The 26,109-nt window shown below is 42.4% G+C and overlaps 1 protein-coding gene across 4 annotated transcripts in view; it reads right to left on the bottom strand.

Annotated features, from left to right (window-relative positions):
* The window catches only part of CRTAC1 (cartilage acidic protein 1), a 693,808-nt gene that overhangs the window by 653,937 nt on the left and 13,762 nt on the right, over positions 1-26,109 (bottom strand). The window contains exon 1 of one of the 4 annotated variants that reach the window (XM_069754015.1): positions 1,592-1,993. The exons of 2 other annotated variants lie outside the window; for them this stretch is intronic. In XM_069754015.1, coding sequence (XP_069610116.1) covers positions 1,592-1,945 — 354 coding nt within the window. In that variant the 5' untranslated portion in view covers positions 1,946-1,993. Of the gene's footprint in view, positions 1-1,591; positions 1,994-26,109 lie in introns of those variants that run through there. One more of the 4 variants, XM_069754013.1, reaches the window with a different exon arrangement.

Below are 26,109 nucleotides of genomic sequence, written 5' to 3'. Positions count from 1 at the left end.
CAAAATACAGAAAAAGAATAAACAAACAAAAAAAAATGCAACATTTGTATCAACACTCAGATTGTAGCAATTCATTATTACATTGCTGTTCACAAGGATATTGTTGGATTATGCCAAGAAGACCTGATCTAAAAAAAGAAGAAGAAGAAAAAAAAAAACAGAATAAAGATATCTAGGTGCTAAAAACAAAAATCCAAAAAAAAAAAAAAAATCAAGTGCCTTTAGAAGTTTTAATAGACATGACAAGTCAAGAGGGTAATTAACTGCAATGAATTTACCTGTAATTAGCTGAATCCCTGCACTGTTCTCTGTAACAATGCCAGCGCTGGCAATTATGGCACTATTAAATATTAAATGTGTTCACGGGAGGGGGGCATCCAGATGACAAATCTCCCCTACAAATAGTCTCAGCTCAGGTCTAAACTGCATTAACCCTGCGCTGGAGTCTAGACACCCAGAGAGGCGCACACTTACTTACCCATACCAATACCAAGCAGAAAATCAGATTGCATTGGTCAGGGGGGAGATGGAGGGAGTCCTAGATACCCAGTAATAATAGGCTCAGCCTCATGTGTATCACACAAGGCTACATTGTTACTAGTTCCATACATGGCTACAGTATATCTGTGCCACCTCATGCATGCCAATAGCCAACCATACAGTAATTAGCATTTCATCTGTGCATCACTTCAGCCGTCAATCAAGCCATCAAATGCAGTAACTCATTGCAGTCTTTGCATTGATAGCACTGGACCTATGACAACACCACCTCCCCTTCCTAAATTCTATAGGACCATAGGCAGCCTATAGGACCCGGGTCGTCTTTCATCCTTGCAAACTATTGTTACTATGTTATATTGAAGCCAAGATCATTGCTACAATTGTTGCAAACCAAGATCATTGCTAGAATTGTTGCAAACCAAGATCATTGCTACAATTGATGTAAACCAAGATCATTGCTACAATTGTTGCAAACCAAGATCATTGCTAGAATTGTTGCACAAGATCATTGCTACAATTGTTGCAAACAAGATCATTGCTACAATTGATGTAAACCAAGATCATTGCTACAATTGTTGCAAACAAGATCATTGCTAGAATTGTTGCACAAGATCATTGCTAGAATTGTTACAAACAAGATCATTGCTACAATTGTTGCACAAGATCATTGCTAGAATTGTTGCAAACAAGATCATTGCTACAATTGTTGCAAACCAAGATCATTGCTAGAATTGCTGTAAACAAGATCATTGCTAGAATTGTTGCAAACAAGATCATTGCTAGAATTGCTGTAAACAAGATCATTGCTAGAATTGTTGCACAAGATCATTGCTAGAATTGCTGTAAACCAACAACATTGCAATAATTGTTGCAAAAACCAAGATCATTGCTAGAATTGTTGCAAAATCATTGACAGAATTGTTACAAACCAATAACATTGCTATAACTGTTGCAAATCAACAACAATGCTAGAATTGTTGCAAAATCATTGCTAGAATTTTTTGCACGCATGCATTAACCCCTTCACTTCAAGGGTTGCTCTAAACCTGCAACCCCCATTTTTTTTAGATGGAGGGATGTCTGTACTTACTGTTGTGAAGACCTGTGCCTGCAGCATCCTCCTATAGAGTGGGATTTTCAAGACTTCACAAGTTTCCACCTTATACCTCTCTTGTGCTTTACACAACTCAAGGAGAGCAGCCAAGCTTATGTAAAGTCTTGTATAACCATCTGACCAATCAGGGAGGCCATATACAAATGAGAGGAAATGGGCAACCAATGAGAAGGCAGGAAGGAGTGACCACCCAATCCCTGGGCTGTGATTTACAACTGGAAATTGCAGTGGATTCTCAGGAAGCAGCAGATCAATGAAAAGCAAAAAATAAATAAATATTGGAGCCTTTATATTCCTGAAATCTTTTATTGCACATCCAGGGATTGTCATAACCTTCAAGGGGCTCAGGCGACCTCTTCTTGGAAGGAAGGATGCAGCAGCAGCAGCAGGGAGGGGGTCTGCACTTTTAGTGGGAGGGAGGTGGAAGGGGAAGGATGGAGCTTTGGGAAGACATTAGGTAGGAGGGATGAGAGCAGAAAAAGAGAAAAAGAAGAGGATTTTATGAATGTTTTCTCATCATTGGGATGCAGTCATGTGTGACTCCCTCCTTGATGTTTTGCAGGGAGATAACATCAGCAGCTCACAGCTTGGACAGTGCTGCTCCTTCTCTCCATGAAGAATTTGTTTTTGTGTGTTTTTTCCCCCTTATTTCTGCATTGCATATTTGCTTTTGTTACACCTGAGTCTGAAGGTCCAAATCTTCCTTCCCTGGATATCTCTCCACCCTAAAATAACCACATTGTCTCCATGTTAGCAATGCATGCCTGTAATGCTGCATGACTGTAACCCTTACTTGCCTGTTGGGTCTTAATAATAGTAAACTATCTGCTACCTGGTCACAGTTTCTGGCTTTTAATCTGTAGTATTATAACATGCCCTGGGACTTGTAGTTTTACAACAGCTTGAGCGCCAAAGTTTACTGATCCCTAGGAAGTGTTTCCAACTGTCAAAGTTCCTCCCTACTGTATCTACTTTATCTCCCATGTATAGCATTCATATGATAGAAATATTTACATTTATGATTTTCATAGAATATTGTTAAAGCTATGATATTATTCTGTTTCTTTACGACCTCCGTGATGGACTTACCAGGCATAAAAGTACAGTTTCCTGCAGGGGGGGGGGGGTAGGTAGAGGAGAACAACAACCAGACAAGTGTGCTGAGTGCTATTGCCACGAGTCCCTAATGTGCAACCTGCAAGACCATACACAGCTATTGATATATTATGCATTATATCATTATATCATATTATGCGCCATCATAGTCCGCAGCGCTTTAAAGTCATCGCTGTCCTCATTGGGGCTCACAATCTAAATTCCCTATCAGTAGGGCTATGGAGGGTGGGAGCAAACCGGAGTACAAGGCTGCAGGTTTGGTAGGCCAGAAAGTCTAAACTAGGAAGTAATAATGCCAGCCCTGACTTATTGCATTTTCCAAGGTTTGAAGGGTATAAGGACCTCTGGTTACATAATGAACAAAGGTCCTTAACCCTGGGGTGATCTGGAGGAACAGAAGAGGAGGAGACAGACTGGTGAGTTTGCTATATTTTCACAGTGTACAGTATATAGTTTAGACTATATGTATATATATATATATATATATATATATATATATATAGTATAGATTGTGTGTCTATAATATATACTGTATGGATATACTATAGATTTTGTGTATATACTGTATAGTAGACATGTGTGTATACAGTATAATAGACTGTGTGTATATACTATAAATTGTGTGTATATAGTATAGATGGTGTGCATATACAGTATTACAGACTGTGTATATACTGTAGATTGTGTGTATGTATTATACATTGTGTAAATATGGTATAGATTGTGATTCTATAGCATAGATTATGTGTATCGTAATTATATTCTATGTACATATATACTGTATATTATGGACTGTGTATATGGTATAGAACATGTATATTATATAGATTGTGTCTGCATATAGCATAAACTGTGTATATTGCATAGATTGTGTGCATATATTATAGACTGTGTGTATGTACTATAGGTTGTGTGTATTTATTATAGACTATGTGGATATAGCATATATTGTGATTATGTAGTGTAGTTTATCTGTGTATATATTATAAACCTTACATATATATAGACTGTGTGTATACAATAGACTGTGTATATGGTATAGACCATGTGTACAGTTTAGACTGTATATAGTAGACTGTGTGCATATATTATAGACTGTGTGTACGCGCTATAGATTGTGTGTATAAATTATAAACCGTGGGAATATCGCATATATTGTGATTATATAGTATACATTATATGGGTATTAAACTTGTATATGTAGGCTGTGTGCATATATTATAGACTGTGTGTATGTACTATAGGTTGTGTGTATAAATTATAAACCGTGGGAATATCGCATATATTGTGATTATGTAGTGTGGTTTATCTGTGTATAAATTATAAACCTTATATACTGTATAGAGACTGCGTGTGTATACGATAGACTGTGTATATGATATAGACCATGTGTACAGTATAGACTGTCTGTATGTAGTAGACTGTGTGCATATATTATAGATTGTGTGTATGCGCTATAGGTTGTGTGTATATATTATAAACTGTGGGAATATCGCATATATTGTGATTATATAGTATACATTATATGGGTATTAAACTTGTATATGAAGACTGTGTGTATATATGATAGATTGTGTGTATGTAGATCAGACTGTGTGTATATAGTATAGATTGAGTGTGTATATAGCATAGACTGAGCATAGCGCGTAGATATACATGTAAATATATTGCAGACTGTGTACAGTATTATAGACTGTATATAATATAGATTGTATATGCAATCTACATGAGAAAAACGCTTCTTTATCGAGCGACTAGATCATTTTACCAGCATAAAAGTCAACATTGTCGGCAACGCATAGCCCGGTGTACACAGGGGATATGCTAATAAAAACATTACTCTATGGGGACAGAATGATCGCATTAGCCCTCGTTCTGTCTACATCATTGTCCACATCATCATTCGTTAGCGACTATACGGATCGGCGCTCAATTTACGGCCTGAAGTTGTTGTAAGTTCACTTTGTTTCTTTTGGGATGGCGATATTTGCATTTGAGGACTCATTTTGTCTTGGCCAGGATATTTAGATACAGGGTTAACCTCTTGAAATTCACTTGGGACAGTCTCACTCGATGTGTCCGGTAAGACCCAAATAAAATTGATCCAAATAAAAAGTTCCCCGATTGTGTAAAAATATGTTTATTTTGGTCGTAGGTCTCTTTTGACAACGAAGCATCATAAAAGGAGGGGAAGGAAGCAGTTATAAAAATAATAAAAATACATTATAAAAAGCCTTCCAATCGCCCCAGCCTCCCCCGGTCCTATGCACCCATCATTGGCTCATTCAGTGCCCCCTTCCGGGTCATGTGGTCACGAGGGGGGCATAGTTGGTTACTGACTGATATCAATGAAGTGCTCGTTACTCGAGTTTGCCTAGGGTTCTCGGGCATGCACCGACAGGTACGGACTGGCGATGAAATTCAGCCCTGGCATTTGAAATCACACAGGCCCACGCTGTCCCCATCCTCAATAACCAGATGGGATATATCACTAATATTACCCAGGATGGAGGAAAGGAAGATTTACTACTTGACTAATATTTCTAATGATACCCGTGGCCTGTTGGGGCAAGTGACAGAGTCAGCGACTTTGTGCTCCATCACAACTCATAACAGTATGGGCGTCTTGAGAACATTGATTCTGTTAACAACGTAGCAGACAAGGCGGCCCACGACCAGACCGGCCCTTCTGGCATTTGCCAAGAATTGCCAAATGGCCAGTCCGGCCCTGTGCCTTGAGTATCGCGGGTGCTCGAGTGACATGTTTGAGTCCTCACGGCCGCGGCTGTTGGACAGCCACAAAACATACAGGGGCTACCCGTGTTTGTCTGGCAATCCCCATATGTTTTGTGGCTGTCTGACAGCCGCGGCCGCGAGGACTCGAACATGTCACTCAAGCACCCGCAATACTTGGTGCATACCTGAGAACCCTAGGGAAACCCAAAAATTTGGAAGGAAATTCACAACTAATTCAATTTGCTATGGAACAATTTGCTCATCTCTACTCTTAACATATACGGCTAATGTATCCATAGGACTTCATCTTTTTTTTCTTTTTTTTCTTAAAGCTATTCTATGGTTATTCTATGCTTTTGGGATTTATTTATTTTTTTAACGTGAGCACCCGTGGGACAAGTACTCTATGCTACTGTAGGTGAGATTTGTGACAACGATCTAATAGTGAAACTGCGTGTATTGCCCATAGCAACCAATCACAGCGCAGCTTTTATTTTTCAAGAGCAGTTTCCGAAATGAAAGCTGAGCTCTGATTGGTTGCTATGGGCAGCCATGACAGGTTTTTTTCATGAAATGAGGCCTAGTATGTCTGTTACAGTGTTATAAATTTGGAAGTTCTCCAAATGTATACACTCGAAGGACGGCTCAAACGTGATGTGAACGCAGCCTTATCTGTCTTGGGTACAGAGATCTGCGACCAAGAGTAATGTGGGAAGACTTTTTTTAATTAAATCTTGACAAAGTACCGTCACTGTGACTGAGCGCCTATTAATGTCTTGAAGACTGTGTGATGTATGACAATTTCTGCTGAAAATTGGAATAAAATACAAATCTAAAATTTTTTAGATAGAGAACACATGTGGAGAATATTCAGCGAGAGCTCAATGGCAGTCTGTTTTTTATTCCCCAGCTGAATAAAGACAGAATGATGAATTTATATGTTTGTGCCAATTTTTTTTTCTGTTATCCTACAGCAAAACTAAGGCTGATGGAGTTGCTTATGTCGTGAACTTATTTCTTGGTTCAAAAATAGGCTGCAAAAGAAAACACACCCCGTTCATACATCAGACACTTTCCTAATGAGGACGGTGATTAAAGGGGTTGTCCACGACTCATATTGATGGCCTATCCTTAAGGGTTCTGACACCCGGCACCCCACCGAACAGTTGTCAGCAGGTCCCGGTGGTGATCGGAAGTACACCAGCTCCGCACACTGTTCAGCGGAGGTTGTAGTTACTGCAGCTCATCTCCTATTGAAGTGAATGTGACCTGTGCTGCAATATCCGAAAATTATGGAGTTGTGTACGGAGCTGTGATGTTCTTACTCTGTACTCTTCTCGACGCCATGTGGTCTGCCAAAAGTTAATCGGTAGGGTTGTCGAGTGTTGGACTGTCTCATAGTGATGCCCTGTTCTAAGAATATCAAAGTCCTACACAAGTCCTTCACGAAGCAAGGTGATTAGGAACAAAATTGAATAATGGCTCATGGCTATTTTTGTCTGGATTAGGCGCTTTTCACGTGTCCGTGAAACATGGACCGTGCCCGAATCAGAAGAGATCACTCAACAATGGTGTCTCCCAATGGCTTCCGACCTATGATGACTGCTTGATATATGCCTATGAGGCATTTAGTGTTATGAAAGGCAATTCAGTACCACAATGGACATAGCGGTGTGAGCACATACAGTGATCTGACAATAACTCAAAATCATAGAACGAGCTCTGAGACGTGGGAACTCTGCTGACCGCAATCCCTAATCCTCTCCAAACAACACTAGAGGCAGCCGTGGATTGTGCCTAACTCTGCCTATGCAACTCGGCACAGCCTGAGAAACTAACTAGCCTGAAGATAGAAAATAAGCCTACCTTGCCTCAGAGAAATACCCCAAAGGAAAAGGCAGCCCCCCACATATAATGACTTCTGTGGCTGAATTCACTCCTGTGGTCACAAGTGGTACTGCAGCTTCTGAGCTTCCTCCCTCAGGTGTTCTGGTGAGCTCGTTAACTGCTTCATTACTTAACTCCGCCTGATGCTGCTATCCTTGCTCCTTGTCAATGTTTCAGTGTTGGATCTGAGCTTCTCCTGATTGTTCCTGTGACCTGCTGCTCTGTATAGCTAAGTGCTTTTTGCTTTTTTTGTTGCTTTTTTTCTGTCCAGCTTGTCTTTTGTTTTGCTGGAAGCTCTGAGACGCAAAGGGTGTACCGCCGTGCCGTTAGTTCGGCACGGTGGTTTTTTTTTGCCTCCTTTGCGTGGTTTTGCTTTAGGGTTTTTTGTAGACTGCAAAGTTCGCTTTACTGTCCTCGCTCTGTCCTAGAATATCGGGCCCCACTTTGCTGAATCTATTTCATCCCTACGTTTTGTCTTTTCATCTTACTCACAGTCATTATATGTGGGGGGCTGCCTTTTCCTTTGGGGAATTTCTCTGGGGCAAGTCAGGCCTATTTTTCTATCTTCAGGCTAGCTAGTTTCTTAGGCTGTGCCGAGTTGCCTAGGTAGTTGTTAGGCGCAATCCACAGCCGCTTTTAGTTGTGTTTAGGATAGGATCAGGTGTGCAGTCTACAGAGTTTCCACGTCTCAGAGCTCGTTCTTGTATTTTTGGGTATTTGTCAGATCACTGTGTGCGCTCTGATCGCTAAGCACACTGTGTTTCTGGATTGCCTTCATAACACCTGTCATTAGCAAACATAACACCCCACATATAATGACTGTGAGTAAGATGAAAAGACAAACGTAGGGATGAAATAGATTCAGCAAAGTGAGGCCCGACTTTCTTAACAGAGCGAGGATAGGAAAGATAACTTTGCGGTCTACACAAAACCCTAAAGAATACCACGCAAAGGGGGCAAAAAGACCCTCCGTACCGAACTAACGGCACGGAGGTACACCCTTTGCGTCCCAGAGCTTCCAGCAAAACAATTAGACAAGCTGGACAGAAAAAATAGCAAACAAATAGCAAAGAAGAACTTAGCTATGCAGAGCAGCAGGCCACAGGAATGATCCAGGGAAAAACAAGTCCAACACTGGAACATTGACAGGAAGCCAGGATCAAAGCATTAGGTGGAGTTAAGTAGAGCAGTACCTAACGACCTCACCACATCACCTGAGAAAGGAAACTCAGAAGCCGCAATACCACTTTCCTCCACCAACAGAAGCTCACAGAGAGAATCAGCCGAAGTACCACTTGTGACCACAGGAGGGAGCTCTGCCACAGAATTCACAACAGTACCTCCCCCTTGAGGAGAGGTCACCAAACCCTCAACAGAGCCCCCAGGCCGACCAGGATGAGCCACATGAAAGGCACGAACAAGATCGGGAGCATGGACATCAGAGGCAAAGACCCAGGAATTATCTTCCTGAGCATAACCCTTCCACTTAACCAGATACTGGAGTTTCCGTCTTGAAACACGAGAATCCAAAATCTTCTCCACAATATACTCCAACTCCCCCTCCACCAAAACCGGGGCAGGAGGGTCAACAGATGGAACCATAGGTGCCACGTATCTCCGCAACAATGACCTATGGAATACATTATGTATGGAAAAGGAATCTGGAAGGGTCAGACGAAAAGACACAGGATTAAGAACCTCAGAAATCCTATACGGACCAATGAAACGAGGTTTAAACTTAGGAGAGGAAACCTTCATAGGAATATGACGAGAAGATAACCAAACCAGATCCCCAACACGAAGTCGGGGACCCACACAGCGTCTGCGATTAGCAAAACGTTGAGCCCTCTCCTGGGACAAGGTCAAATTGTCCACTACATGAGTCCAAATCTGCTGCAACCTGTCCACCACAGTATCCACACCAGGACAGTCCGAAGACTCAACCTGTCCTGAAGAGAAACGAGGATGGAACCCAGAGTTGCAGAAAAATGGCGAAACCAAGGTAGCCGAGCTGGCCCGGTTATTAAGGGCGAACTCAGCCAAAGGCAAAAAGGACACCCAGTCATCCTGATCAGCAGAAACAAAACATCTCAGATATGTTTCCAAGGTCTGATTGGTTCGTTCGGTCTGGCCATTAGTCTGAGGATGGAAAGCCGAGGAAAAAGACAAGTCAATGCCCATCCTACCACAAAAGGCTCGCCAAAACCTCGAAACAAACTGGGAACCTCTGTCAGAAACGATATTCTCTGGAATACCATGTAAACAAACCACATGCTGGAAGAACAATGGCACCAAGTCAGAGGAGGAAGGCAATTTAGACAAGGGTACCAGATGGACCATCTTAGAAAAGCGATCACAGACCACCCAAATGACTGACATCTTTTGAGAAACGGGAAGATCTGAAATAAAATCCATAGAGATATGTGTCCAAGGTCTCTTCGGGACTGGCAAGGGCAAAAGCAACCCACTGGCACGAGAACAGCAGGGCTTAGCCCGAGCACAAGTCCCACAGGACTGCACAAAAGTACGCACATCCCGCGACAGAGATGGCCACCAAAAGGATCTAGCCACTAACTCTCTGGTACCAAAGATTCCAGGATGACCAGCCAACACCGAACAATGAACCTCAGAGATAACTTTATTTGTCCACCTATCAGGGACAAACAGTTTCTCAGCTGGACAACGAGCAGGTTTATTAGCCTGAAATTTTTGCAGCACCCGCCGCAAATCAGGGGAGATGGCAGACACAATTACTCCCTCCTTGAGGATACCCGCCGCCTCAGACAAACCCGGAGAGTCGGGCACAAAACTCCTAGACAGAGCATCCGCCTTCACATTTTTAGAGCCCGGAAGGTACGAAATCACAAAGTCAAAACGGGCAAAAAACAGCAACCAACGAGCCTGTCTAGGATTCAACCGCTTGGCAGACTCGAGATAAGTCAAGTTCTTATGATCAGTCAATACCACCACGCGATGCTTAGCTCCTTCAAGCCAATGACGCCACTCCTCGAATGCCCACTTCATGGCCAGCAACTCTCGGTTGCCCACATCATAATTTCGCTCAGCAGGCGAAAACTTCCTGGAAAAAAAAGCGCATGGTTTCATCACTGAGCAATCAGAACCTCTCTGCGACAAAACAGCCCCTGCTCCAATCTCAGAAGCATCAACCTCGACCTGGAACGGAAGAGAAACATCTGGTTGACACAACACAGGGGCAGAAGAAAAACGACACTTCAACTCTTGAAAGGCTTCCACAGCAGCAGAAGACCAATTGACCACATCAGCACCCTTCTTGGTCAAATCGGTCAATGGTTTAGCAATACTAGAAAAATTGCAGATGAAGCGACGATAAAAATTAGCAAAGCCCAGGAACTTTTGCAGACTTTTCAGAGACGTCGGCTGAGTCCAATCATGGATGGCTTGGAACTTAACAGGATCCATCTCGATAGTAGAAGGGGAAAAGATGAACCCCAAAAATGAAACCTTCTGCACACCAAAGAGACACTTTGATCCCTTCACAAACAAAGAATTAGCACGCTGGACCTGAAAAACCGTTCTGACCTGCCTTACATGAGACTCCCAATCGTCCGAGAAGATCAAAATGTCATCCAAGTACACAATCAGGAATTTATCCAGGTACTCTCGGAAGATGTCATGCATAAAGGACTGAAACACTGATGGAGCATTGGCAAGTCCGAATGGCATCACTAGATACTCAAAATGACCCTCGGGCGTATTAAATGCAGTTTTCCATTCATCGCCTCGCTTAATTCGCACAAGATTATACGCCCCACGAAGATCTATCTTGGTGAACCAACAAGCCCCCTTAATCCGAGCAAACAAATCAGATAACAATGGCAAGGGGTACTGAAATTTAACCGTGATCTTATTAAGAAGGCGGTAATCTATACAAGGTCTCAGCGAACCATCCTTCTTGGCCACAAAAAAGAACCCTGCTCCCAATGGCGACGATGACGGGCGAATATGCCCCTTCTCCAGGGATTCCTTCACATAACTGCGCATAGCGGTGTGCTCAGGCACGGATAAATTAAACAGTCGACCTTTTGGGAATTCACTACCAGGAATCAAATTGATAGCACAATCACAATCCCTATGCGGAGGTAGGGTATCGGACTTGGGCTCATCAAATACATCCCGGTAATCAGACAAGAACTCCGGGACCTCAGAAGGGGTGGATGTCGAAATTGACAGAAATGGAACATCACCATGTACCCCCTGACAACCCCAGCTGGACACCGACATGGATTTCCAATCTAATACTGGATTATTGACTTGTAGCCATGGCAACCCCAACACGACCACATCATGCAGATTATGCAACACCAGAAAGCGAATATCCTCCTGATATGCAGGAGCCATGCACATGGTCAGCTGGGTCCAGTACTGAGGCTTATTCTTGGCCAAAGGTGTAGCATCAATTCCTCTCAATGGAATAGGACATTGCAAGGGCTCCAAGAAAAACCCACAACGCTTAGCATACTCCAAGTCCATCAAATTCAGGGCAGCGCCTGAATCCACAAATGCCATGACAGGATACGATGACAAAGAGCAGATCAAGGTAACGGACAGAAGAAATTTTGACTGTACCGTACCAATGGTGGCAGACCTAGCGAACCACTTAGTGCGCTTAGGACAATCAGAGATAGCATGAGTGGAATCACCACAGTAGAAACACAGCCCATTCAGACGTCTGTGCTCTTGCCGTTCAACTAGATTCATTCAGACCAGCATGCATAGGAAATCCCACCATGACATCCTTAAGGGCTTCAGAGAGACCCTTTCTGAAAATCGCTGCGAGCGCAGCTTCATTCCATTGAGTGAGTACGGACCACTTTCTACATTTCTGACAATATACCTCTATCTCATCCTGACCCTGACACAAAGCCAGCAAATTTTTCTCTGCCTGATCCACTGAATTAGGCTCATCGTACAGCAATCCGAGCGCCAGGAAAAACGCATCAATATTTCTTAATGCAGGATCTCCTGGCGCAAGGGAAAATGCCCAGTCGCCACGCAAAAAAGAAATAATAATTCTCACTTGTTGAGCTGGGTCACCAGAGGAGTGAGGTTTTAAGGCCAAAAACAGCTTGCAATTATTTTTGAAATTCACAAACTTGACTCTATCACCATAAAACAAATCAGGAATAGGAATTCTTGGTTCAAACATAGGCTTCTGAACCACCAAATCTTGAATCTTTTGTACATTTATAACGAGATTATCCATTGAAGAGCACAGACCCTGAATGTCCATGTCCACACCTGTGTCCTGAACCACCCAAATGTCTAGGGGAAAAAAAAGGCAAAACACAGTGCAAAGAAAAAAAAATGGTCTCAGAACTTCTTTTTTCCCTCTATTGAGAATCATTAGTACTTTGGGCTTCCTGTACTGTTATGAAAGGCAATTCAGTACCACAATGGACATAGCGGTCAGAGCACATACAGTGATCTGACAATAACTCAAAATCATAGAACGAGATCTGAGACGTGGGAACTCTGCTGACCGCAATCCCTAATCCTCTCCAAACAACACTAGAGGCAGCCGTGGATTGCGCCTAACTCTGCCTATGCAACTCGGCACAGCCTGAGAAACTAACTAGCCTGAAGATAGAAAATAAGCCTACCTTGCCTCAGAGAAATACCCCAAAGGAAAAGGCAGCCCCCCACATATAATGACTGTGAGTAAGATGAAAAGACAAACGTAGGGATGAAATAGATTCAGCAAAGTGAGGCCCAACTTTCTTAACAGAGCGAGGATAGGAAAGATAACTTTGCGGTCTACACAAAACCCTAAAGAATACCACGCAAAGGGGGCAAAAAGACCCTCCGTACCGAACTAACGGCACGGAGGTACACCCTTTGCGTCCCAGAGCTTCCAGCAAAACAATTAAACAAGCTGGACAGAAAAAATAGCAAACAAATAGCAAAGAAGAACTTAGCTATGCAGAGCAGCAGGCCACAGGAATGATCCAGGGAAAAACAAGTCCAACACTGGAACATTGACAGGAAGCCAGGATCAAAGCATTAGGTGGGGTTAAGTAGAGCAGCACCTAATGACCTCACCACATCACCTGAGGTAGGAAACTCAGAAGCCGCAGTACCACTTCCCTCCACCAACAGAAGCTCACAGAGAGAATCAGCCAAAGTACCACTTGTGACCACAGGAGGGAGCTCTGCCACAGAATTCACAACAATTTAGCTCTGGTTAGGACCACTATGGTCAGCCAGGTCTTGCTATTCGAGCGCAGTCAATGTTTCACCTGTTGGATAGTCCTACTAAATAGCGATAGGTGAGCGTGCACGGCACTGCCCGATACTCAGTCTAGCATCGTGGGGGCTCGACTGAGTAGTCAGCAGTGACGAGTATCACGTGGTACTCAAAGTACTTGGATCCCCATAAGTGAAAAATCTAAGCTGGGCGCAAAGAGAGGGAGAGGGAGAGAGTTTCTCTGTTCTCCGGAAAAATGCCTGACTTTGCCGTTCACTTCTGTTATGCTCGCTACTTGAGTCGCGCACATCCGAGCGTCCGACGTGCGGAATTCGAGTGCCGAACACTCGAGCATTTTATTGCTTGATCAACACTACTACTACTAATCTAATGTCTAATAGGCGAGGTAGGATGTTCGGTTTAGCACATATTCAACCTTCATTTGTAAAGTGGTGACATTCATCCATACTCTATTTCAACAAATAGAAGCATTTCAACACCGCTAAATACAATCTGTAGTCTGGAGACACATAGGTCTGCATACACAAAACAGTATGAGATTTCCAGTTAAAACCATGGTATATAAATAAGTTACTTTATTTTGTATTTTATATGCAGCAGAGCAATAAAGCAACTGAGTGCAAAGATGAAGATACCAGTCTGAGGTGGGCAATCATGTTTGCATTCAATAGCAGCAAGCAGTGATTGTGAAATTCTATATAATAATTAAAGAGGCTCTCCGTTTTGAACAATCCTAACTTGTTAGCAGGTTTTTTTTTTAATAATAAGCTGACCACAAGATCCAACCATGAGTAGTAATATATGGGAGAAGGTGGCTGCAAGCATTCAACTCCCCTGCAGCGCCACCACAGGAGGATTGAAGCATTGCACATTTACCATTGACCTAAACAGGCAGTTTGTCCCTTGCACATGTCATGACATTCCTACCTCTCCTCGGCATCCTGGTATCACGCACTGCTATTCAGTTCTGGCGTTGTGTAGCTGACGGCCCATTCAACACCCCCCTCCCATCCTGGTCAACAGTGCCCAGCATTTCACTTGGCACAGCTCATCTCTATCTGGTACCTCTGGTGCTATTTCACATGCATGCTGACATTCTCCTCCATGAAGGACCAGCATGTGCCAAAGCACTATCTCTCCAGGCTATGTCCAGTCGCCCAAGAATTTTTAGAGTCCCATCACCCAGCGACTGAACTATTAGGTCCTTTAAGCAATTTACAAGGTGTTAATATGTTCTGTATTCTTTGGTATTGACCCGGCTTGTCTTCTGACCTCATCTACATGTCTGCTACCTATCTTGACCTTCTGCCTATCTTAGTACATGCACTCCGCCTACCCTATCCTCTGTCTTTCCTTGCTGCCTTGGTACCCTATATTACAACCTTCAGTCCATCTGGTGATAATGGAGACCAACCCAAAAGCAGCAATCTGGGGATTCCCTGTTAGAAAGTTCACGCACCCTTGCGGGTGAAGAATTCACAATTCCTCAACTCTGTGATTCTAGTTCCGTGATTTACCGAAGTACCAAATCCATAGCAAACCATAGGTCTATATCATCTGTAGTAAACCTCATGATAGCACATTGGCTCTAGCAGAGCGGAAAACACTCTTTTTAGCCTCTCCCCTTTCTCACTAATGTATAAGGGCCATATATGTTGTAATCCTTTCTAAAATCATTAGTAATGTAAATATGTTTGTTTCCCCCCTGCTGTCGTTGTGAAGACCACATTATGGTCTCCTCAAAGGAAAATCTAGGTTTTTGTGCACCCAGGGCAAAAATAAAGTTTTGCACCCCTTTCTATACACACTTAAGTGGTTTGAGTAGTTGCCATGTAACCGCTCATATGTGATTTGCACATATATATACCGGCTACCTGCTCTACTTAATTCACTCAATGTTCAGTAGAAAACTAAAACCCTTGCTTGATTTAGAGGAGCAAGAAGAGAAGCTAGTTAGCACGTGACCATTAGTATGAAAATCGCATATGGGTGATGATGTAATGACTATTGGAACTGGCAAGCAGAGCAGGATCCTGACGGTGAGTATACTACACACTGTTAGAATTTGGCATGATATATTGCTGCATTTTATGATTAATGCTCCTAACAATACAATGTATAATCAATACAGGAATACATCACTAGAACCACTATCAGTTCATGAATATAGCTCCAAAACCAACAGCTGTGCAAGAATACATCACCAGCATCACCATCAGTACATGCATACAGCACCAAAACCACCATCAGTACAGAAATACCGCCCCAAGCTTAGAACAGCGATCAATTGTACTGTCGGGTCAGCCCAATATACAATAGTATTGCATGAGCCTACAATTCCCAGTAAGGTAATGAGATACTGGTAGTTGTTATTAACAGCCATCATCAGACGGCTGAACATCCAGGAACCACAGTACTCATGAGACAAACTTAGTGTCACAAATATACATCAAGGTACTTTATAAGTGACATCTATGGAGTCATTCATTTTATTTCCTGCTCTAATTTGTCCAGATGTCATAACTTCTCACATCCACATCTCATCTCTGCAGACTTCTATCTTCATTTGTCTTTAGCATATACCAATACGGTGCCCTTAAACATAATAGGGTGATTATAATGCTTCTGAATAAAAATATCTGGTCAATGCTGTGTCCCTGAATAAATGATTTTCTCATTGTGCTACATTTACAAACAATAACCCCACTCGGTCCCTTTTATGGAACATGACCTCCACACTCTCTTCTCCTTTCCATACTAGGCCCCTTCATCACACTTCCCCCTCACACTATGTCGCCCCTATACTGTGCAGTCTCTATACTGTGCCCCTTCCTCAGACTCCCCACTCTTCCCTCATACTTCCCGCTCATACTTTTCTACCCCTATACTGTCCCTCCACACTTCTCCCACCCATACTGTCCCTTCACACATTCTCCAACCACACTGTCTCCTTACGCATTTCACCCTCATACTGCCCCTCACACTCCCCCCCCCATACTGTCACCTTGCACATTTCTCCCTCATACTGCCCCTCACACTCCCCCCCACACTGTCTCCTTACGCATTTCACCCTCATACTGCCCCTCACCCTCCACCCCCCCCCACCCCCCATACTGGTCCTTCACCTTCCCCACATACTTTCACACTTTCCATCTATACTGTCCCATATAATGACCCCGCACACTGCTCCCCATGCTTAACCCTCCCACTTCTCTCTAGACTGTCCCCTCACTAGTTCCTTCTATCCCCCAATAACACACCTGTTTCTTCAGGTCCAATGGATCGCTTACTACCTCACCACTGTCCACCGCCTCCGCAGCGCTGCAGTGACCTCAGCAGCGTGATCAACTGACCTCAGAGCTTCCATTGTACTCACGTCGTTAAATTGAATGCAGAGTTGTCACTTAACATGTTCGATGAGTCGGCGGCCAGTTTGAGAATGGTGAATCCTAATCCCAGGGGGGTGTGCGGCAAAATGGCATCACCTGGGAGACTCTTTAGACCACCTCATTAAGGCTACTTTCACACATCCATTTTTTGCCATCAGGCAGGATCCGTCGAATGATGAAAAAAACGGATCCATCGCAGATTGTGTAAAACTGATGCGATGGATCCGTTTTTTCGACAGATCCGACTAGCATATCCAGATAATTGGATTTAAAAAAAATTGGAGCATGCTCAGTTTAAAAAAACAGAATTCGGCATTTTCTGGATCCGGCACCTTCCGGCTCCCATAGGCGTCCATTCTAGCAAAAAGCCGGAAGCGCCAGATTCGGCGCCTCCGGCTTTCTCGCCAGAGACAAAAAACGTTACGTGTATGTTTTTTACAGACGCCGGAAGCAACATTTTTGCCGGATCCGGCGAAAACCGGATGAAACGTAAGGTCATCCGGCGCAATCCGGTGCTAATACAAGTCTATGGGAAAAAAACGGATCTTTTGCCAGATCCAGTTTTTTCAAAATTTGCCGGATTGAGCCTGACAGAGAAAGACTTATGTGTGAAAGTAGCCTAAGTTGCTTGACGGCACCACCCTGCTGGCTGCACCTGAAGTACATGCCCCACCTGTCCCCCCAGATACACTCCTGGGTCTCCTATATATGTAGCATTGCGCATTCCATCAGATCAGTGTCACATTGTTGCCTCTTGTGCAGCCATAATGTTGCTGAACCCTTATCTCTCTTATGCAAGTGAATGTTTCCTCCACACCAGTGCCTCCTCTGATCTGCCAGTCACCGTGCAAAAACTACTGTGCCCAGTGAGCTGGTATAATATTCCAGAATAACGCCATGTGCATTCGAATAAACTCTGCCAAACTTATGGAAATAATGTCAGTATTTTTGTACGGCTTCTTGTTCCAGGCACCTGTAGCTTGGAAAATCTTTAACCCTTTATAACTCTATGGAAATTAATAATGTGCAGTCACTGCTACACTGACTCTATATGTCAACTTTACATTGTAATCTTTGTTGTATACCATGCTATATTATTATTATTTATTATTATAGCGCCATTTATTCCATGGCGCTTTACATGTGAGGAGGGGTATACATAATAAAAACAAGTACAATAATCTTAAACAATACAAGTCATAACTGGTACAAGAGGAGAGAGGACCCTGCCTGCGGAGGCTCACAATCTATATCACTAGGATATGCCATCATTTAAAGGGAGTGTATCATATAGAAAATAAAATAACCTATATTAGTTTTTTTATATTTTGTCTTTTTTTTTTCTACTACAATTTCTATTTTTTTTAAAAATTAGAAATGTTGCAGTTTTCACATTGGGGCGATCTTAGACTCATATTTCTTGTTCTTTATCTTTCAGAAGTCGCATTATCATCACAGGAAGGATTACAATGGCACGTAACCGTAGCTACACAGAATTATCCACCATTCACTATAGGTGGTCACAGCTCACCTCCTCCCCCTCCCTTCCCAATGACGTTATCTGATGGCTTTAGCACAATAGTTAGGGTCTGAGTCAGTCTATTGTTGCTAACGCACATGTATTTCTGATCAATAAACCTAGGAAGTATAAGTCTAGAATATCACCAGTGGCCAAGTGTGAAAAGTGCAAGATTTTTAAGACAGATCAAAAATAAAAAAGATTTTTAAAAAATGCATGTAGCAACTGATTTTAACAGTAGATCAATTTCTCATCATGCATTCCCTTTAATGATTGTTGGTGGCGGTACAGCCTCCGGGACCCCACAGATCCTTCTGAGAATAAAAGGGGATGCACTGCTGGTGTTTGCTTCCTCCCCGCACATCGGGGCTCCCCACCACCTGAGCGGGGGGGATTTATTACTTAATAGGGGCTGCACTGCTGTTTCCAGCACAGCCACATGGCTGGGACCACCGCTCTGCAGGAAAAGACCAGCACTGCTTTGCTTTCATTCTCAGGATTGCTGAGAGCTTATCATCCATTATAAAGTGAGGGCAAGTCCTAGCAGAAAACTATCACTGTATAAGAAGGACAGCGCCCTTTAGCCAAAAATTGCAACCTTCTAGGCCATGTTTAAAGGGAACCTGTCACCTGAATTTGGCGGGACAGGTTTGCGGTCATATGGGCGGGGTTTTCGGGTGTTTGATTCACCTTTTCCTTACCCACTGGCTGCATGCTGGCCGCAATATTGGGTTGAAGTTCATGCTGTGTCCTCCGAAGTACACACCTGCGCAAGGCAATCTTGCGCCTTGCGCAGGTGTGTACTTCGGAGGACACAGCATGAACTTCAACCCAATATTGCAGCCAGCATGCAGCCAGCGGGTAAGGAAAGGGTGAATCAAAAACCCGAAAACTCTGCCCATATGACCGCAAACCTGTCCCACCAAATTCAGGTGACAGGTTCCCTTTAAGGGTTTTTCTACCCGAAACACGTAAGCATTATGGTTTTTTTTTACTGTATGCATATTCAGACAATTTTCTTTATCCTATATGATTGAAAGTTTTAACTACTCTCCTTTGGTGCTGGAGAACATCCCCTTGTGGACCATTGGGTGCTTCTAATCTCCCACTACTACTGGCTGAAGCCAATCTGAATTTTATCTGCGGTGTCTATGGGAGTGATTTTTTTTTTTTTTAGATACTTTCATTAGTTATCTTGCAAAAAATAAGGTATAAATTTAGCTATAGGGATGCCCCATCCCAATCAGTCCACCTAAAAATGCCCCAGCCTATTCAGGACCACCCTTTTTTGAACGGTGGTACATAAATCACACCCCTTTTTGACACCAGGACAGCTCTAAACCTGTCCATACTGAGTCTCAAAAATCAGGACAGTCCTTTCCAATTTGTGACAGTTTTCAGCTGTGTACTTGGAATTCATCAATAATGAAATCAATAATAGATGTAAATATAAGAAATATTGTGATACCTTTTATTAGAGAAATATGATACTTTCTCCACTGATGAACCACTTACCCCTCTCCTATCTCCTGAACACATCAATTACTCAGAAGTACTGTTATAACCTGTCCTGCTCAAAAAAGACTTCCTGCCCACTGAGAGATCAGATTACTGCTGCCTATCAATGTCTATGGCGAGGGGAGGCAGAGTGAGCGAGAGACGCACACAGATGGCAATGCTGCTTTATGGTAAGGGTTTTATCTCAAAGCTACACATTATAGTTTCAGTTGCATGAAAATATTATAATAACCTCATTCACAAATTTACGTATGTTTCTATATACTATATAATACTAGACTAGGTAGTTTGTTGAGTGAATGATAAATGCTGCTTTTCTCTGTACATTAAGAATCAAATCTATTGGGTCAATTGCTGCTCATGTCGGTGGGCAAGTGGATTATTACTCCAGCATTGGGGCCTACCAGGGGATTCACCTGTTCCCCCGTGGGCCAGTCCAAGCCTGCTGATGTCTGTGTGTGCAGTGAATGGGAGACATTGTAGCATCTAGTCTCTACACACTAGGTCAGCGATAACTGAAAAAAATGGTGCAAAATGTCTTATAATGGACAGAAGTGGTGCTATTCCTCACGTACACAACAGTTTATTCTGAAAATTCACTTTAAACCCATTCACAACCTATGACGTATAGGTACGTCATAGGTCGTTTCCCAGCATTTGATGCGGGATCCGACACTGAGCCTGCATCTTTTCAGGCACATAACAGCCCCTAACAGACGCAGGTGTAATGACGATCGATCTGCAGCCGTTAACATGTTAAAAGGAAGTGAGTCATAAACCCGCCCATTGGCGCCCCGCCACATGATCGTGGGAAGCCGATGAGGTGACATGACAGCCGGGAGTCTGCAGAAGACCCCCATACTTGTCATTGCAGATCTCAGAGATGATGATTTTTGCTACACATAGCAGGAATGAAGCCCTGCTATGTGTATGTGTAGAACAAGCGATCAGATGATCTCAGCTTCGAGTCTCCTAAAGGACTATTGAAGCCAGTAAAAAGTAGAAATAAAAATAGTTTTAAAACATATTAAGAAAGTTAAAAAAATAAAAAAGTTCAAATCACCCCCCATTCATAATAAAACAATAAAAAAATACACATATTATCGCTGCCTTCAGAAACAACCAATTTATCAAAATATAAACTAAATTAATCCAATCAGTAAATAAAAAAAAAAACCACCAAAATTATGTTTGTTTGGTCGCCACAACATTGCAATAAAATGAAATTAGAGGTAATCAAAACATCGTACCTGCATCAAAATGGTATCAGTAAAACGTCAGCTCGGTGCACAAAAAATAAGCTCTCACCCAGCCCCAGATCCTGAAAAATGGAGACGCTACGAGTCCCGGAAATTGGGGTCATTATTTATTTTATTTTTTTTGCAAACTTTAGATTTTTTTCACCACTTAATTAAAAAAGATCCTGTTCATGTTTAGTATCTGTGGATTGGCAGGTCAGTTTTAGCATTTAGTGAACATGGTAAAAAAAATAAAAAAAAAATTATGGAATTACACCGAACTTGGAATTTTTTTCCCATTTTTTAGTACACTATATGGTAAAATCAATGGTGTCAGTCAAAAGTACAACTCGTCTTGCATAACACAAGCCCTCACATGGCCATATTAACAAAAAAATTAAAAAAAAGTTACGGCTCTGGGAAGAAGGGGAGCGAAAAACGAAAAGGCAAAAATGGAAAATCCCAAGGTCGTGAAAAGATTAAATTACAGATATGCTTTAAAAAAAAATTGGAACTCCCTGCATCTTCATATAGTGCTGCGATATAATGATGTGTAGTATGCATTGTGTCCCTTTATCTTATTTTTTAAGAATGTCTTAGAAGTTATCTTGATATTGATGTCTTGGCAGAACCCCACTAGTGAGAAAACAATAAATAATTCCGTGACTAGATGTAAATTCATGTTACGTTATGCTAACTGTACATCTCTGTGATGTGCCATCTGGCATAAACCCAAGCTGCAAATATTTATGGAGACATTCTTGATTATTCCGTAATCACATGTATAATATATATAACACTTATTATTAGCACATCATTTCTTTACAACGTTTTCTTTCTGCTGTCATATATTTATTTATGATCCTATGCTGGATCATCTCAGAAAAACATGATGACTGTGGTCTGATTCTGCTCACTACCTTTCCCTTTAACTTCACATATTCTACGATGAGTGATGCAAGATGACCAGTTCTGATACAAGAAATCAAGCAAACATGATTTTTTTGATACTCTGTTAGGAGATGTTTTTGCTATAAGTGTCTATGAGAAATTGGAGTCAATAAAATTTGCCGAAAGGTAAGGGCGGTCTAGACCCCCATTGGTTCTCTGAAGTAGCTGAATGCCATAGTCCTAGTGTCTAGTATTTTGCATTACCATTGATCCAGTGCAGCTCTGGTGTCCAGTAATCCAGTGTGGTTGTAGAGTTCAATGGCTTTATGGTGTCTAGCGTGTTTTGGGATCCAACCATAGTCCCAATTAATTTTGTACCCTTGTGCTGGGATCCAGCCAGTGGCCCAATTATGTTGTCCAGTGGTTTCATTGATTAGTCTTGGGATCTAGTAGTTTCATAAATTAGTTCTGGGGTCCATGACTTAGCCCTAGCACCATGTTTCAAGAAGGTTTAAGTAGGGTTCATTGGTTTCATAAGTCAGTACAGAGTCCAATAGTTTAGTGCTGTAGTCTTGATATACATTGGCTTGTGTTACACACTTAGTGTCCAGTAGCTTAGCCCATCAGTCCAGTCTTGTTGCCCTGAGGTCCAGTGGTTTAGTGTTTCATCTTGCCATGCAATGGTATAGTCCTGGTGTCTAGTGGGTTAGGGTGCAAGTCATAGTCTCCATTGACTGGAGTTCAGTGATTTCGTGGCCAGCCCCATATTGGATTGTTTTAATCCCACAGTTCTGATATCCATTGGTTTATTGCACTAAAGATGACCAATAGTTTCATGAATTAGTCCTGGAAACAGATGATTAGTAGGGACCAGATTTTGAGGAAAATTTAGAAAGAGAGAACAGGGAACAATTAGATTAGTGAGAGGAATTAGTTTGTATTGTATTCTGTAACGGATGGTAACCAGTGCAATGGCTGGCACAGGGTAGAGCCATCGGTGAAGCTGCTGGCAGAAATATGCCGTATTCAGGAGGGATTGTAGAGGAGAATGTTTGGTTAGAGGGAGACTGATCAGTAGAGAGTTGCAGTAGTCCAGAAGAGAATGAATAAGAGCAACAGTAAGAATTTATGCAGTTTTAAAGGTTTAGTGGTTTAGCATATAAGTCATAGTGTCCATTTATTTGGGTTTAACGGTCCAGTGCCGAGTCCTAGAGTGCAGTGTTTTAGTGTCAATATCATTATGGAGCATATATTGGCTTAGGGCCCAAAGTAAGATGTCAATTAGTTTAATTAATTAGCTCTGGGATCCAGTAGTTTCGGTCCCAAGGGGTCAATTGTTTAGTTTCCACCGATATATTGACGATTCATTAACTTGTCCTAGACCAGGCGTCTTTTGGTTCACCATTGCCTTTGTATCTTAGTATTGGAGCCCAGTATCTTAGTGCTTCATCCCGCATTTCAACAGTTTTAACCCCTCATTATGAAGCCCAATCCCCGACAGGAGTGGTATGTGACAGCTCTGTACTGGGGAAGAACGGGGCACAACAGGCTGGTAAGATACAATTATCTGACTGTTAGTGCTTAGGCACATTTTTTGTAAAGTCCCGGATATCCCCTTTAATTTTTTAATCCTGGTATCTAGTAGTTTATGGACCCAGTCATAATCTTTACTGATTTCATGCTTTCATCCATGGTTTTTGTGGCTTAGCTCCTAATCCTGGAGTGCAATGCCACAAATCTAATATTCATTGGCTTAGTGCCCTTTTCAAGATTGGATTCACAAATTAGCCCTGGAGTCCAATGGTTTCATTTATCAGTCCTATAAGTTCAATGGTTTAGTGCCCCTATTCAGCCATCTGCCAGTTTAGAGTTGTGCCCACTGGTTCATTGTCCCAGTCTCTGGCCTGGAGTCCTGTAGCGTTCCAGTATACTGTGCCAGTGTCGAGTCCTGGCGCCCTTTGCTTTAGTTAGTTTCTAACCCATTGGTGAATGTATCCTACCAATTACCGTACTACTATGTCTTCCAACCAATATATAATCATCCATATATTTTGCTTTGTTGGTTTCTTTCCCTCGTAATGAGATAAACTTCGCTCTTTTTAACAAAGCCCTACGACAAAAAAAAAGAAGTTTGCATTGCGAATGTCCTAAATATTCCCGTCTCCCCCGTATCTAGAGGTAACGCGGAATCTAATGAAGTCTAGCACATGCCAACATCTTACAGACGAGGAACAACACATTGGGAAGATTAAGCGAACATCATCCCCATATCTGCCACCGCCGGTCTTTTATTTCCTTTCTCCAGTCTTTCTATATGGACGTGAAAGCTTTTGAAGCAGTTTCTTAAATATGTATATCCGCCATCCTAGCAGACAAATGTCGCCTAGTCACAAAGACGTATTAATATGTATGCTTGTAATTTGCTGCGTTCCTCGGTAAGAAGGGCGTAACAGAAAACAAAGCCCAAAAAAGAACAACCCGAAAATAACAAGAAGACGGCGGATTCAAAAGTACTGTATAAAGGAATTATCGTGTTCAATTCATCGGCTCGAAAATGAGAGTTGAAAGGCTGCTTTGCACAAAAATGACCCTTCAATACGAAACCATATGGTTATGTTGCACTCCGAGTCTCAAGGCAGACCTTGGGGAATTGAGCTAAAATGTTGGCGGATCTCCAAGGGCAGTCCAACAGGCATGTATTAGTACTACTTAATGCCAAGCGTGCAGCCACCACCGCGTGTCACACAATTACGCCGCCACATTGTGCTGAACACCTAAGAAACGCTAATGAGCTAAAGCCTTCATGTGCATCAAAGACTAACATTTAAATTGCGGTCCTTGCAAAGGACCGTATTGTTATCGGCCACCGCTCTCTGCAATCCCTCATTCAGCGCATTGTAAGGGGCCGTAACAAATGATCACGCTGCAGTTTCCCGAGCAGCGGAGTGTCAGTCCCCACGCCGGAACCTTAGAGATCACAGGGCAATTTCACATTCACTGCACTCAATGCTACAATGCCCTTCCTAATGAATCATGATTCGCTTTTTTTTTTTTCTCTCTCTTTTTTTTTTGGAGTGCAATGATTAGTCCTAGTATGAAATAAATGCCCGTAGACTCGGAGGGGTGCGAGGACAGCGGCGTACCGCTCTTCCAGGAACCCGCTTTTATCATTTCACAGCATTAAGACGTCTGGAAAGTTTGCTGAGATGTCGGATCCTGAAGACAGTAGAATCCCTCTGAGGATACAATACATATCAATCGATGGCGTTATAAACTCGTGTTTATCACATACTGCTTCACAAAAGAAAAAAAAACAAAAACAAAGTACGCTTCGTGGCAAGATGATCGCCTGAGCTCCGTTAACTCCTAAAGGAGGGAACATTGACCAACGGAGACTTCAGATTGATTTGTATTGTGCTCTCTGTTCGATTCTAATATGGCTGCGTACTCGAGTCCATACTTGCTGCAAAATCTAGCTGTAGGAATGTAAGGGGTCCATAGCGAGAATACAAATGGGACCCCTGTCTGCTTCATATCACAACACCCCCGGACTTGGTGTCCTCATGCTATTCTCATCACTTAAAAGGGTTGTTCAGGCTTGCAAATATGCACACTGTCAAGATTCTCCAGCAGCAGGAGTGGGCGGTCATATCGCCGCAAGTATGTCATTATGGTAATTATGTGAAGTTCATCTGTGTGATAAAAACAATGATTCTGGAGTAGGCGTCCTTGAATCGTAATTTGAAATCAGATTAATAATTTGCAGTACCAATTTTGTCCATCGGGGGCAGCAAATAGACCACACAAATCCTCATAAAGCCTAATGTGTTACTTTGCATTTGTCACTATGTAACTTTATTCTCCATCCATTAGAAGTAATGCAAAATGAAGAAGATACAGTATTTACAGCTATGTTGTTTTTTGTTTTAATTTGGATAGCGGGGATATTTGTA

Source organism: Ranitomeya imitator, chromosome 2, assembly GCF_032444005.1.
Source record: "Ranitomeya imitator isolate aRanImi1 chromosome 2, aRanImi1.pri, whole genome shotgun sequence".
In the NCBI taxonomy this organism is placed as follows: Eukaryota; Metazoa; Chordata; class Amphibia; order Anura; family Dendrobatidae; genus Ranitomeya; species Ranitomeya imitator.
This window is presented reverse-complemented; position numbering and strand designations above follow the sequence as displayed.